Raw genomic sequence first — 15069 nt, 5'->3', positions numbered from 1 at the left:
TTTATAGTCTCTCTCAGTCAAAAACATCTAAAGACCGTGTTTTCTTCTTCTTCACTGGAGGTGTTAATGGTACATTACCTCCTTGATTTTTTCTTTTTCTGTTAGGACCTCCTCTAGCCAACAAAACTCTTTCTGTCTGTTTTTTTCTTTTTTTCTTACTATCTCCTAGATTCATTCTTTGTTTCACCATTCCAGACGTATTTTTCAGGGCTTGTACTCCGTGAGTTTTGATAGCGTCTTTTAAAGATCTCTTATTTTCCAACACATCTAACCCCGTTCTAGCAGCAGCGGTCAGGGCATGTTTAGCTCCCGTTTTCAGTAAATCCGTAAAAAATCCTTCCCCTCTTTGATGGTTTTTGGGGGGTGGATAATAATAAGCTGGTGGGGGTGGGGGTGGTGGAGGTGGTTGCTGTTGACCCCCTCCTAATATTCCACCTAATAGATTACTGACTAGTGGAGCTGCTAATTTTAACACCGGAGCTAAAAGACCAAACCCATGTCCTTTTTGTCTTAATAAACCTTTATGATAAGTCCATCCGTGTCCTCTCTGTCTTAATATCCCTGGATGATACTGCATGGTGATCACTGTTCTTAAAAACTGACTTTTTTGCACTCTGAGGACTTCCTTTTATACCCCCTTTTTTTTAGGGCTGAATACAATATAAACAGCATACCAGACAAATCATGACTCCCAATAGGATGTAACAAAAAAGCTGTACACTCATCTCAGTACACTTTTCTAAAATGAAGTTTGACTAGAGTTTTTCCGCTTAAAAAGGGCATGGGTTTTCCTAAAGGTGTCATGATGTGTATCTCAATGGTATCAAAATGTTTTTTACTCAAAGGGAGATATTCCGCACGGATGGGTTCCCATTTACATTGATTGTCTTTGTGTTCAAATTGACAAGGGACCACTCTTAATAATTTCAAGGCATTCGATCCTACGGTCTGGGGTTGAATCAGATCACAATACACATACATGGATTTTAAATTTCGATATAAATCTACAGTGTCTGGAGCCAGATAACTGATGTTAATCCATTTGGTCATGTCTTCTGTCCAATTTTCCGGGACTAATTTAGAATCATGAAATCCTAATTTATAAGCCAGACTTAAGGGAAGACGTACAAAGATGGGAATATGACGTAAATGAGTGACATAATTCACTCGATTGAAATCCTTCCGATAATTAAATTTCATCTCAATTTTTGAGGGTTTTTCTTCTTCTTCTTTCAGGTCTTGTATCACTGTCTTTAAACTTTGTTTTAAATTTCCATACACATCATCATCGTCATCACTTCCTTGATCTGTAGGGTTTTTTTTCTCGGTCCATTTGTGATACTTTTTCCAGATTTTTTTCATGGTCTGTACTAAACCTTCATTGATTTCTGCCAGGATAGCTGTAGGGTTGGGATAAGGTCCCGGTCTAAATCGAAGTCGATACAAATTCAATTTCTCTCTAGGATCATAAGTACCGATTAACCAATAAGCTTTACTCCAATCTACTAAAAGCTGGGTTTGTTGAAAAGTGATGGGAGTACTTTTCAATAATTCAAACCGTCCCCACTGGTACTTATCGGGGTCCTCGAGATCCAGTTTCTCTGATGGTGAAACGCCTTTAAAAAAAGGTGGAACTTTTTCCACTATACACACTTCGATATAAGATTCATCCTGACTTATATTTTCTATACTACAAGGATAAATCATTTCGGTTAATGCTACTTCCCATTGACCATCCGTTAAATCCACAGATTGTGGTAATAAAGTTTTAAATTGAGCGGTCGTATTCCCCGGAAAAGATTGCATGGAGCTATCACTGGGTAATGTCATGTAAAAACCACTGTTCTCAGCCATGTTCAGTAAGAGACTGAGAGATATTTACTTCTGACCTTTCTATTTATAACAAACAATATTTCTTTTTGTTTTAAACAAATTTTTTATTTTGGATATATTTACACATCTTCTGTCACGGAAATCACTTTTTGAAACACCTCAGCTTCGTCTTCCTGTTCCATCTGGTCTTTAATCTTTGAAAAAGGAATGCGACAGTACAGGTAGTTTATACGGCCGTAATGGATTGGAATCCCCAGTTGATCTTTTTTTTTCTGCTTCCGGTGGAATAAATCACGAAGACAGTCTTCTAAATTCCACCACCAGTTACCTTCTTCCAGAACAAAGGGAGTCTGAAGATTACCATGACCTGTGATCGCCCATTTGTATTCATAATAGCAGTCCTTCATTCTCACCCTCACTTTAGAAGCTTTAGGCTGTAAGAATTTCACTCTTTTTTCCATCCACACATCATGAATAGAATGTCCTGGATGGGTTTCAAAGAAATCCAGGATCGCTCCTACTTTAGTTTTCATCCAGGGTCCCTCCTTGTCAATACATCCAAATAAACTCTGACAAGACCAACGATACTCCATCCCTAACTATTGTTATGCTCTCTCTCTTAAAGAATGACAGATTTTTTTGTTTTAAAAAAAATATCCCTTTATTTATACCCTTTGTGTATCTATTTTTAGTAAATATACTTAGCACGAGATCTAATTCTTAAAACACCTGCAGAAGGAGAAGGAGGATACTAATTTTAGACCCTTTTTTTTTTGGTTACTATAATTAGAGCACGAGATCTGATTCTTAAAACACCTGTAAAAAAAAAACTTTTTTTTTGGCTAAGTCAAGCTACTCATTGTGACGTCATACTCATTGTGAGGTCATAGAAAGAAAAAGAATAAGAGATTTGTGTTTCTATCATTTTTATTCATAACAAGAACAAATAATAACAAACATCATTCAGAATAACAAACATATTTATTCATAACAATAACAAACATTCAAAAAGACTAGGTTACTGTTTGTGTATTTGTAGTCTTTTTAGGGGTATGATGCATCATCGTAGGACTAGGCATAATGTATCCTACGGAAGAACTCACACAGACCATCCAATATTCTCGATTAGTATCATGTAAAGCTAACATGACCACACTGGTAATGATAAGAGATACACAAATGAATAATTGGGCAAAATAAACAATTTCTTCTCGAGGCACTTTCTCTCCACAAAATTTCCAATGAGGAGTTATTGAATGAGATCCGTTTGGGGAATCCATGAATCGAAACTAGGAGGATATCCTTTCCACCGCACTTTGACTTCTTGAATGATTTTTTTCCCTACACGTCGCTTTTTATACCCCAAGATTTCTTCTACTTCGTACACATCATCTTTTTTAATAATCTGTTGTAATTCTTTTTCGTAAAAAGTCCCTTCTAATTCCTCACCATGATCATCTTGGATTTTATACACATAAGGATATCTTCCAGGCACTCTTTTAGAAATGGTAAACAATTCCGTAGTCCAATTGGGTAAATATCCTTTTTCAAAAGTGCGTTTAGCTTTACTAATGCGGACCCGATCTCCTTGTTGAAATTGAGGTTTTTTAGAGAATGTTTGAGATTTTTCCCCATATAAAGTTTTCCAGACTTTTAATACATTAGAAGCATTCACTTGAGCTGGTGCTCTTTTAATACTTCGATGATAAGAATGATTGTAAGCATATACTAAATCCGGTAAGACGTCTAAATATCGTCTGGTTTTATGACGAGTGAAATAACGCCACATGCGTGCTTTGAGGGTTCTCTGAAATCGTTCCACTATACTGGCTTTAGTGTCCGTATTACGAGTGGTAAAAAAATGAATGGATTTAAAAGTGTGTAAGAATTCTTTATTGGTAAATTCTTTGCCTTGATCTGATTGAATGCGAATGGGACGTCGTCCGTCTTGTTGAAAAATCTCTCGTAATCCTCGAATCATTTCTTTTCCTGTTTTCTGTTTTAAAGGCACTACCCAGGCATATTTAGATAAGACGTCAATGGCACACAATAAAAAAGTATATCCATCATTGTATTTCTTTAAACTGGACACATCTGCTAAATCTAATTGCCATTGTTCGTCTATATCCGTCACTCTAGTTTGTTGTCTGCGGAATTTTCTTTGAATGGGTTTATGTAAAGTATAAGTATCTTGTTCTTTTAACCAGTCTCGAATCTTTTTCAAGGAAATCTTATGTCCCAGACTTCTGACCTGACGATACAAAGCTTGTAGTCCTCCGTACCCTCTTTTAGGATCATAATAAATCTCTTTTAAAATGTCCTCCACTTGTTTCTTTTTCATTTCTTCTTAGGTAAAGGAAGCCAATTTTCTTCGATTTTTGCTAATTTCTTTTCTTCTTCTTCGAGTTTGTTTTTTAATTTCTTTTTAGCTCTAAAGGGACTATATTTGGATCCTTCCCTTGTCCCTACAGGGGTTGAAATGGGTTTTTTAATGACGGTTCCTGGATCTTCTATAGGACTACTTACTGGAGTGTCTAAAAAGGAAGAAAATCCACTATCGTCTCTTTCGTCACTTTTAGGAGTACTGATTTTTCCAGGTTTCTGCATGGCTTTTATAAGGTTTCCATTACTCAGGTATTCCAAAGGAGTACGGGTCTCTTTTAAAGCTTGAGCAAATTCTTCTAATCCTGTAGGAACCGGATGATTTTTACGAGACTGAGATCTCATACTATCAGCCATTAAATCCACAATGTTAGAATCGGGAATTTTTTGACCTCGATAACTAATTTCACCTTCTTTATTCCAAGTTAACACTTTAGGGTTTTTCTTTAAATGATTTAATAATAATCCAGCTTTTCTTTTCATGTTTTTATTGACGGTTTCAAGAATTTCATCGTCAATCTCAGCTGGGGCTACTGGTGATCCTGTTGCTGCTTCTGCTGGGGATGGGGGTACTGCTGCTGCTGGTGCTGGAGCTGCTGCTGCTGCTGGAGCTCCTGCTGCTGCTGCTGCTGGTTGACCTGATGGTTGAGCTAATGGAGTTTTTGTAGGTTGTTGTCTAGCTTTTTCTAAATAATTTCTATAGCGATGAAGTTCTTGACCATATAAAGCGACTTTTTCTTCTGGGGTTAAATCTTCACGTCTTGTAATGTCCTCTAATTCCTGACCTAAACTGAGAGTAGATTGAAATTCGGGAGGTTTCGGTAATTTTCCTTTAAGTTCATTCAATAAGACTTCAGGAACTAACACCATTTTACGACTCATTTTCCCCCTAGGAGAGATGCTGCTCCTATAAGTAAAGGACCGAGTAAAAGAGGGAAGAGGCCTCCTTTTTGCTGGACTAACAAAGCTCGTCTTTTCTGAATAGATTGAGGTTGAATTAGTCTCCTTAAGATGTGTTTCTTTGGAGCTAGTTTTCGTTTCTGAACCGAACTGAGAGGTAACACTCCTTTTAATAGGTTGTAGACAATCTCACAAATCTTCAGAATACAATCTCCAGAACAATGTTTTAAAATACTTGTCTTTAAGGGTGAAGAATAATGAGGATTAGATAACACTCTTAAAAGAGGCCCATGAGATTTTAATCTTGTAGAACAACAACTCTTCTTCTTCTTCTTCTTCTTCTTAGCCATCCTTTTCAAATAATGAAGAGGTGTCCCTCACTGTGTCCTCCTTTTATACTCTTTTTAAGGAGGAGGAGCATACATGCCATGTTTGTCTTTCTCATGTTTATCTCTATTTTTTTCGGTGACATAGATTTTGGAACAATATCGGCATTTATATCTCATTCCTTTTGGAAGTTTAGGTGTAGAAGCAGATAAAGGTTGAAAGCGGGCTATTTTAGGAGTCTGTATGGGTACTTTAATTCCAGGAGAAGGAATTCCTACATTAACTTGAGGAAATAAATCCGGGGCTCTTTGACTGCCTATGGGTGCCATAGCACGATCCATTCTCATTTCAGCTTGTTTCTTTAATAACTCTCCAATAGTTTTTTGTCTTTGTTCTTTATAATACTGATTGATTTCGTTTTTTAGACTTTCAGGCATAGCTTTACGTTGAGCTGGAGTTTTTGGAGTCGTTTTTTTCTTTCTAACACCAGTAGGGGTTTTTCTTTGAGCAGCAGTTTTTCTCTTTTGAGTAGGTTTTTTCTTCTTCTTTCTGCTCTTTTGAGCCACTCCTCCTACTCGGACCATCCAGTCGGGAAACACTCTTTGATTCTTATTATTGACTCTTACCACTACACTTTTCAAACGACGAGCAGGTCGTTTTTTAGGGGTATTCCATTTAAATAAATGACGAATGATGACTCCTCCTAAAAATCCTGCTCCGCCGCGTTTTAAAATGGCATTTTTTCGGTCTTGATCACTAGCCGACTTATCGGCGATGATACTTAAATCTTGACGATGATGATCAATAAATCTCTGAGTCTGTTTATTAATGGGTAATACTCCTTTCATTAAATTTCGAGCTCCCATAGCAAACCAATTCAATAAGGCTTTACGCCCTAATTCAATTAAATGAGCTCGCTTAGCAGGATCTTTTTCCCGCTGTAAACGTCTTAAAGTTTTCACTAATTTACTCTTGGCTGATGGTGCCATGATCAGAGTTAAATGATAAATGACAAGGGTGAGGATGATACATTTTTATTTATACTCTTGAGGCATGTGTATAGTTAACAAATCAAACAATCGACTTCTCAATCTGTATTCGTCTGGGGTGTGTGGACTCAAATCCACCAAGAGATACCCATGAGGAACATTGGTAGCTTCTTGATAAGCGGACATCAAATGAGGTAGAGCTAACTGACGACTCAAGACACTGATTTGAGATTTGTCTCTGGGATTTTTAAACAAGACTAAATAATGAGCATTCAAACTAATGGTGCGATGTGATGCTGCCCTATCAAATAAATTCTGAGTGATATAAATCACACTGGTATTCCGATGATGAGCTTTACGGGTAAACCAATCCACGATGGATTCAATGGCTTTTCCTCCCATCATGTCGTCAAAAATGAGTAAGTGTGGTATATTTAAATTAGCCACTAATTTCTCATCGTCTTCGGGAATATTTCGAATGAAAAGCACCCGATCTCTTAGAGAAGTGTAAGCAGGTTGCCATTCCCGATAACACCACACAATTTTTTGTGGCAGGGGGGTAATCCAATGTAAATTTTCTACTAATTTCTTGACAAATTCCGTTTTGCCTGATTTAGAAGGTCCTGCTACCACCATGGTAAATTCATGTTTTAAAAGAAAAGAGGGGAGAGGTGTCTCCTCATGTTGCATGATGACAAATGAAGACAAAGGTAGTTTCAATGCTTTATTTATAGTTAATAACAAACATGAAATACAGTCATTGAATTCATAAACACATTTTTTTTTTTTTAATAACCATAAGGTAAAGTGTTATAATTTTTCAAGATCTGTCTCTTGTCATAGACAATTCTATACTTTTTATCTAAAGGTACTGTCTTGACTTGATGATCTCGGGTCCTCTGTATTTTATAAGGATAAGACACTGTGACTTCATCTATTTCTTTCTTGAGCATTTTTTCTAAAGTCTCTAAGGATACGATATTAGAAGCCCGAAAATTGAGAGTTAATCCTTTGACTTTAAGGATGGAATTTCCCTTGGAGGTAAGGTAAGCATAATTTTTGGGACCTCCCGACATGAATTTAATGATGTGATCCCCGTCTAATTCATCGGTCCATTCTCCTAAACTGTTGCCAAGGGTCGGATTGAATTGTCCTTCCTTATGTTGGTACACGATACTATCCGTATCGAAATAAAGGACCCGATCTCCCAAAGGTTGTAAAGTCTCGTAGAGATGTAATCGAGCATAAGCGGTAGTAAAACAGGCCAGTATTACATTTCCAAAGGGACATTCTTCTACAAATTCCTGTTTGTCTTGATAATTCACCAACATCATGTCTAATTCAGGCTTCTCTTTATTTTCTAAGAGTTGGATCCCTTTAATCTCTTTGGTCAAATCTTGTAAGAGTTCTTGTAATTTCTCTTCTTCATTCAAGTATTCTGTTTTCGGTAATAACAGACGTTGAGCAAATTTTCCCCACAAACAATTTAAAAAGAGTTTGGCTATCGTTCTTAGCACTGGATTTTTTTCGATACTTAACCAATCCATTCTAATCCCTTCTTTTTCTAACACTTGACGAATGTAATCTAGTTGCTGTTCTTCCGTCTGACACTCCGGTGGAAATCCAGAAGCTTCTTGTTTGATCTTTAAAAAAGTATCGATGTAAGGTCTGAATAAATCTGTAGTGCTTTCTGGAAAATGCCAAACTTCGTAAATCTGCTCTAAAGTATACCCCATGTCCAAGGCTTTGTGTAATTCGGTGGTCACCCAGGTACCTGTGAGACTGCGTTCCTGGGAATTGTGATCACATCGATGTTTAAGGTCCTGTTGTTCTGCACAAGTTCGACATAAGGGAAATAATAACTTGCCTCCAGTGCGATAAGGTAAAACCGGGTGATAGAGACCTCGAGGTGGTAAGACCCGACAGTGAACCAGTCCGAAATAAGATCGGACATCCTGGAATTGATCGGTAATGATCTGAGGATGGCCCAAAGGAAAAGGTCTGTGTTTTAACACGTAAGGGTACAGAGAACAGACGTCTATGTATCTCATATCTCCTTCCTCACAATATAATTTAGTCGCATTGGTCCGACCTCCGTACAAAGCCTCTCGGGGGTTTAAAGGATCGGGTATGTTTAGGGTTGATAAATAATTCTGTAAAACCTTGTCTCCTTGCACTTGTTCATCGAATTCGTGTTCCCAGAGAGAGGTGACATTGTACCCCATTTGCTCTAAGACCGATTTCCTTCTTAAAGTTTCTTCATGTAATTGTTGGTAAGTATATTGAGTCCGGTGAGGATGAGTTTCGGTCTGTAGCTTGGGATAGCAGGTGGGACATCCGTGCCAATAACATCCGTAAAATTCGTAGACGGTGCAAGTATCTTTCTGGTATCCGTCTACAGTATAATTTCCGATCTTGAGTTCTCCTCCGTTTCTCGCATGTTGGATGTGAGATCCGCTTCTTTGACTCAACCAGGTTAACCACCGACAGGCTTTGGCCGAATATTGACGAGCAGGTTGATATCCCAGGTTAGGAATGATGGCAATGGTGTCTTGGGGCATGAATCCTCGACGGTAAGCTAAATTGGCTGCACTGGCAAAAGTGATAGATTCCTGAAAGGGATCTACATTGACCAAACTCTTGAGGGTGGATCTAAACTGAGCACAACATCGTCGTAAAATATCGACGTCGGAAATACAATACTCTAAAAATTCCTTCTGGAAATCAAACACCTTTCCGACTTGTTGGTCGTACCATTGAAAAAATGCTTGTCGTCCGCTAATAGTCATGTCGTCCGGATTGTAGTAAGCTGCCGGTGGATAAGGTCCCACGTAATTCTGGTTCTGTACCGTATTGAAAAAGTGAGGGAAATACCCTTTTTTCAGTTCGGTGAATCCGAAAGCGGAAGGCATCTTGGACAGAGAAAAAGGTAAAAAATTATAAGAATCGATGAATTTCAATCCACAGATTTCCATGCATAAGATTTTACTCCCGTTCTGGATGACGGTGGGTTTAATGCAAGCAGAATGCACCAGGTGATTTAAAATGAACTGTCCGTCGTATCCTTTGAAATTGTGAGCAATGACGATGGCCTGGTCGTGTAAAAAACCAGATTGGTTATTCCCTTTGGGGGTGGTTTGTAATAACCAGTCCATGAAGTCTTTTAAAGTATTTGAGCCTTGAAACACGTGTTGACGGGGTCCCATGTGTTGACAATGAGGACAAGGATCCTCAATGGGTAAATGCCCGCAATGTTGACAGACCCGATGTGCCACACATAAATTAGGGACGTGAATACCGTTTTCCTGCATACATTCGAAATCGAAATAAATGTAAAACTGTAATGTCTCTTTTCCTTTCTTCTTCTTTTTGGGAGGTTTCTGTTGAACGTAGCACTGATGATCATTTTCTACGATTTTCTTACAGATTTTACATTGTTTCCGTCCTCCGCATAAGTGATGAGATAATAATCTTTTAGGCATCCATTTCTCACATTGCTGGCATCGTCCCATTAAATTGCAGATGGATGTGGTCGTATTTTTACTATAAGGTCGTAAATGATTTTCATAACAACCTCTATTCTTAAAAAATCCTTGGCAATGAGGACATGTAATCTGGCTCCCGTCATCAGGACATGGAGGGTAAGATAAACAAAAATCACATCGAAAAGGACATTTGGATCGATGGTCTGTGATGTTTCTGTACCCCACATCACAATGATCACAATAATATTGACATCCTGTGATACCAGGCATGGATAAAATGGCATGATAATGATGATCTTTTAACAAAACATTTAAAAAAATTCCGTCTCCGTAGCCTTTGTAAATGGGCTCAAAAATGAGTTTAGAGGAGGAGGTAGACTTGATCTGAAATATTTTCAGTCGATATTGAGGATATAACACTTGTTGTAATTTCACCCATTCTTCAGGTCCACAAGACTGATGAATATCACAGCCGGCTTGTTCCATGAGAGTTATAGCTTCATTTTTCTGGTCTAAATATTTGTAATCACCCTTCCGCATACGTAGCCATTGTTTTTCCCATTCAACTAAACTCTCTGGATGTTCCGGTTTTTGACTGTGTAACCGAGTGACGACAATAGCTCGAGCTAAACACATCTTATCCCAAGGATTGTCGATCTGAAGGATGCATCTTTTTCCTTTAAGAAAATTCTCCTTATTGACCATCAGGTGTTTGACTTTATTTCCACCACTTCCTTCTGGATATTTCACATGAAACATGTTAAATTCCATGGCACCGTCACCCAGTTTAAAATCTTTCTTGGATTGTTGGACGGCTTCTATTTTGTTTAAAATGACGTCCTGGTTTAAATGTTTACATTGAGTAAACTCGTAAGAAATGTCAGAATCCAGAGAAGGATGACGTATGTTCAAACGTAAGTAATCGTTAGGATGACACTGCATTTCATATTTGACGGATTTTAACATGTCTCTAAATATTCGCCGAACAAAGCCTCGGTTTTCCTCCTCTGGAAATTCCTTAAAATTGATTTTGTAATTATTTTCTTGTGCTTTAAATTTTGGGGAATACTTGGTACCATCTTCTCTCACTTTATAATACTGAGAAATGGTCTTCGGTTTCCCCGGTGGTGAATGAGATGATGGTAATGATGATGAACTGGATTGTTCTTCTTCTTCTTCAGGTATATTTCGTAAAGCCTGTACTTGTTGATGTCGATTAGCTTTCTGTATTCTCTGTAAGTACAAGGCATTTCTTTGCCTAAGATTTAATTCTTTCTCTGGTTTCTTTTCCATTTTTTTTTCTTAAGTGTTGCTGTCTGAATATTGTTTTGACAACAGAATGAAATGAAAGTCAAAAGAAGAAGGTATTTATACCGTGGATGACGTCATAATGCAAAGGTAAAGGGGTTTTTTTTTGCATAGTGATGTTATATTTATAGTACATGTAACAAAGAGATAAAAAAACTAAGACTAAAAATAGATTTTGAGAAAAAAAAAGGTATATAAAGAGATAAAAACAACAAACTTTTCTCATTCTGGAAAAAAAAATTAGAGGTACAAAGATGGAGTTTCGTCGGTGTATTAACGATGATAAAGTGGGAGAATGGATAAAAATTGAACAAGAACCTATTCAGTATCGTTGGTGTATTAACGGTGATAAAGAGGGAGATTGGATGAAAACTGAAGAAGAAGCGATCCTGAATTACTATAACAGAAATCGAATATTTAATCCAAAATACCAAAAAAAAATTTGGTTGGAAAAAAGAGTGAAATTTGATCCTGAAGATTATGAGCAGAGAGAGGACCAATACTGTCTTAAGGAAAGGAAACATGGATATCATGGTTATCAAAGATACAAATGGGTGATCATAACTGATCATATTAATATGGTTCATCAAAGTGGCTGGAAATTTCAAATTCTAGATTGTTTTCATGAATTCGAACATAGAAGGAGACAAGGGCTTCTTCCAGAGACTTATACACTGTACATGCATTGTCGCATCCCTTTAATTCCAGATCCAGAGAAAGTGATTTGTGTTTGAGATGTATCAAACTTTTTTTTGTTATTATTGTTCTTTAAATGATATAAATATTCCAAAAATCCTTTTTGTTTTTGGTTTTTTTGTACACTCTAGAATGAATTCTGGGTCTATTTTTAGAATGAATTCTGGGTCTATTTTTAGATCCCCCCCAGGTGTAGTTATTTTTAGACCCATCCCTGGTCTATTTTTAGAACTCTGGGGGAAAAAAAGTGCACTCGACACACCCATCCAGGTCTATTTTTAGACCCATCCAGAGGTCTATTTTTAGAACTCTGGGAGGGGTAAAAAAAAAAGTGCACTCAGTTGACCCCCCTATCTAGGCCCGTAATAACTACTAATGGAGAACCTTTCTTTGAAGACATTTGCTAAATAAAGAGATATTTAACTAAAAACATAAATGCATACAATACAAAGTTTTGATATTTACAACAATCATTTAAAAAAAAAATGAGGCAATATATACAAGCTTAAATGGATAGCTTTCAATTGCATTATCTTTTATAAACATTGAACACTTTCAAGATAATCATATTCATAGATGAATTTACAACACCACCAAAACTAACATGTAATGCACAAAAACATCTTGACAGTACCAAGTAAAAATGCACACATGTAAAACTGACATGAAATATGACAATGAAAAGAAAGATTATGGCAAATGTTCTTTGGTATTCAAAGAGTCAACAATAAATGTACCATGATGTGGTAAAGGTTGAAAAATACCGTGATGTGAAACTAAGATATGAACATCAAATGGTTGTTCAGTGATGCGTTTAGCTTTCATTGCAGAGAAAAAATTCAAAGGAACAGTAGATTTTACATTGATAGTACGGGTGCCTGTAACATTTGTAACATTGAAACCAGTCCATTCAATTTTCATTTTTGAGGTAAAAAGAGATACTGATACAGTTATGTCAATAATATCTGAAGGTGGACAGATTTTCCAAAATGAAGGACACAAAGGTAAATTTAAAACAGGTACAAAAATACATTCACCTCCAGTGGTTAATTCAAGAACAATTTGTGTGAACCTTTGTTTTCTGTTCATACAGAAATAGTATAATGAACAAATCACTAAAATAAAAATGACAATTGAACTTAATAAAACGGATGCATGGTTCCATGAAAAATTTGACAACAATAATTGAAACTCAGATGGTTCAGGAGTGGTAGTTTGTTCTGGCTTATAAATAAAAGATGGAAGTTCAGAATTTGATTTGACACCAGTTGACTGAAGCAAAATTATAAGAATTGTAGAAAATTTTCTATTATAAGAAAAATTTACACTAAATCTTGCCATGCATAAGGTGATAAAAATGAGATTCACATTAATGCTCACACAAGGGAAAAGACAATTAATTTTGGGACAGTTGTCAGGGAGAAGTGAGTATATAGATGGAAAAATAAATTCATTATTTTGTTCTGAGTGGAAGAACTGTGTATTATATACATGTAAATACTCTGACAATTTGTAAGCATGAACAGTTTGGTTTTGGATGACACTGTCAATCTCCATCAGGTTTTGTGGTGTTGTGATGATTGCTGTTGTAGATGGTAATAGGCATATCAGAGTGCAGATGTAAAATGGTAACCATTGCCATTGACCAAACCCTATAAAGATACCAAGAAAGAACAATAAGTGGTAGATAATCAAGAAAGGATGTGTTGATCAGACACATATTAGCACTATAAACATTGAATAGAAAGCAAAGTCTCTATCAAAATGACTATTTTCCCAAAAATGTATCTAACTTGTTTTATAAAGAATATGGTACAAATCCGGCCGGGAAGCAACAATATACCAAATATACAACTGACTGATGCAAAACTGCTTTCTCTAGATTGTTATAGTTAGTTTTAAATTCTATGAATTCTAAAACTTTAATGTAACATACGTACAGTTGGAAAAACAGGAAGAACAGGAACACTAAGGAGGATTTTGTTTTAGATAGCCAATATCTAGGCACAGTAAAGTTTGTAATTGAAGTTTATTGAAAAGTTTTGACACATAGAGGATATTTGTAGAAAGTACAGGGTAGAGTTCAATTCAAAATATGGTAGAATGCAAGACTGAGCTTAGGAATATTACGTTTACTTAGAAGATATTTGGAGAAAGTACAGGGTAGACTTCATTTCAAAATATGGTAGAATGCAAGACTGAGCTAAGGAATATTGCGAAAGTTTACTGCATCTATTTGTTTGTCAGTATTTCAGCTTAGGGGACAGATAGGACCGAAGGAAACGTGATACTAGAAAGATAGGAACAGAGATGATGACAACTGCTCATTTAATCTGTACAGTTTTCAGCAGTAAAAATAAACAGTTGTAAATTAAAATATAAGTATATCATTAAGACAATTAGGAAGGCTCTAGGTTCTAGATCATATCTACTCCTGAGATAAGGCAGAATACCTGATTTATGAGAAACAGAATCTTGCAATACCTGAACTCGCAAAAATGATATGCACCGATACAAATATTAGGCTTGATGAGGGCTTTGTTCTCAAACTTGCTGATTGAATGTTGACAGGTGATATTTACAACTGTTGCCTGGTAATAAAAAGTTATGGATCCGATGCATTCTTTCCATGTCTGCATCTCTGACTAGTTGATATTTGTATGAAAAAAATTCGGGAAGGGGGGGAGGGAGAAGAATAGTAAACTCAAGTAACGTTTAGAGATTAAACAAATATCATTGAATTAAATTTTATATGGGGAAAATTCAGTAGAAATATAGATGTAATACAGTTACAATGTAGGTAATAATGATTAACTTATATATTCCTCATATTAGATGTGTAAATTTCATAGATCTAATTTTAAACATTGATATTTGCCATCTTCCATGCCATTGAAATACTACAAGGATGCAATCTACATTCATATGTGTTGTTATATCGAAAAGCTTTGCATTAAGGTTCATAAACTTTCTCCTCACTCATATTAAATGTTGCCTTACCTTTTATGATTTTCCGAAAGATATGTATCTAAGTAAAATACAAACTGTTATATCATGGCTTGCGAGGCAAAATTAAATAAAAAAGACATCTCAACTTGACAAATCAATAAAGGAATAATAGACATTTATGTCATTAAGAGTTATCTCTC

At 36.3% G+C, this 15069-nt stretch overlaps 1 protein-coding gene across 1 annotated transcript; it reads right to left on the bottom strand.

Moving 5' to 3' along the window:
• Positions 1-6476: 6476 nt before the first annotated feature.
• On the bottom strand, positions 6477-11209 carry LOC133192853 (uncharacterized). The gene is made up of 2 exons (XM_061328858.1): positions 7287-11209; positions 6477-6732 (listed from the first exon to the last, which is right to left on the bottom strand). The coding sequence occupies exons 1-2, from the start codon at positions 11207-11209 to the stop codon at positions 6477-6479; spliced, it is 4179 nt and encodes a 1392-aa protein (XP_061184842.1).
• Between the last annotated feature and the right edge of the window lie 3860 nt (positions 11210-15069).

The sequence above is a fragment of the Saccostrea echinata genome, unplaced genomic scaffold (genome assembly GCF_033153115.1).
Source record: "Saccostrea echinata isolate AGI-Se365-2 ecotype Australia unplaced genomic scaffold, CSIRO_AGI_Sech_v1 ptg000025l, whole genome shotgun sequence".
Lineage (NCBI taxonomy): Eukaryota > Metazoa > Mollusca > Bivalvia > Ostreida > Ostreidae > Saccostrea > Saccostrea echinata.
The sequence above is the reverse complement of the archived record's forward strand: the minus strand, read 5'-3'. Positions and strand labels throughout refer to the sequence as shown.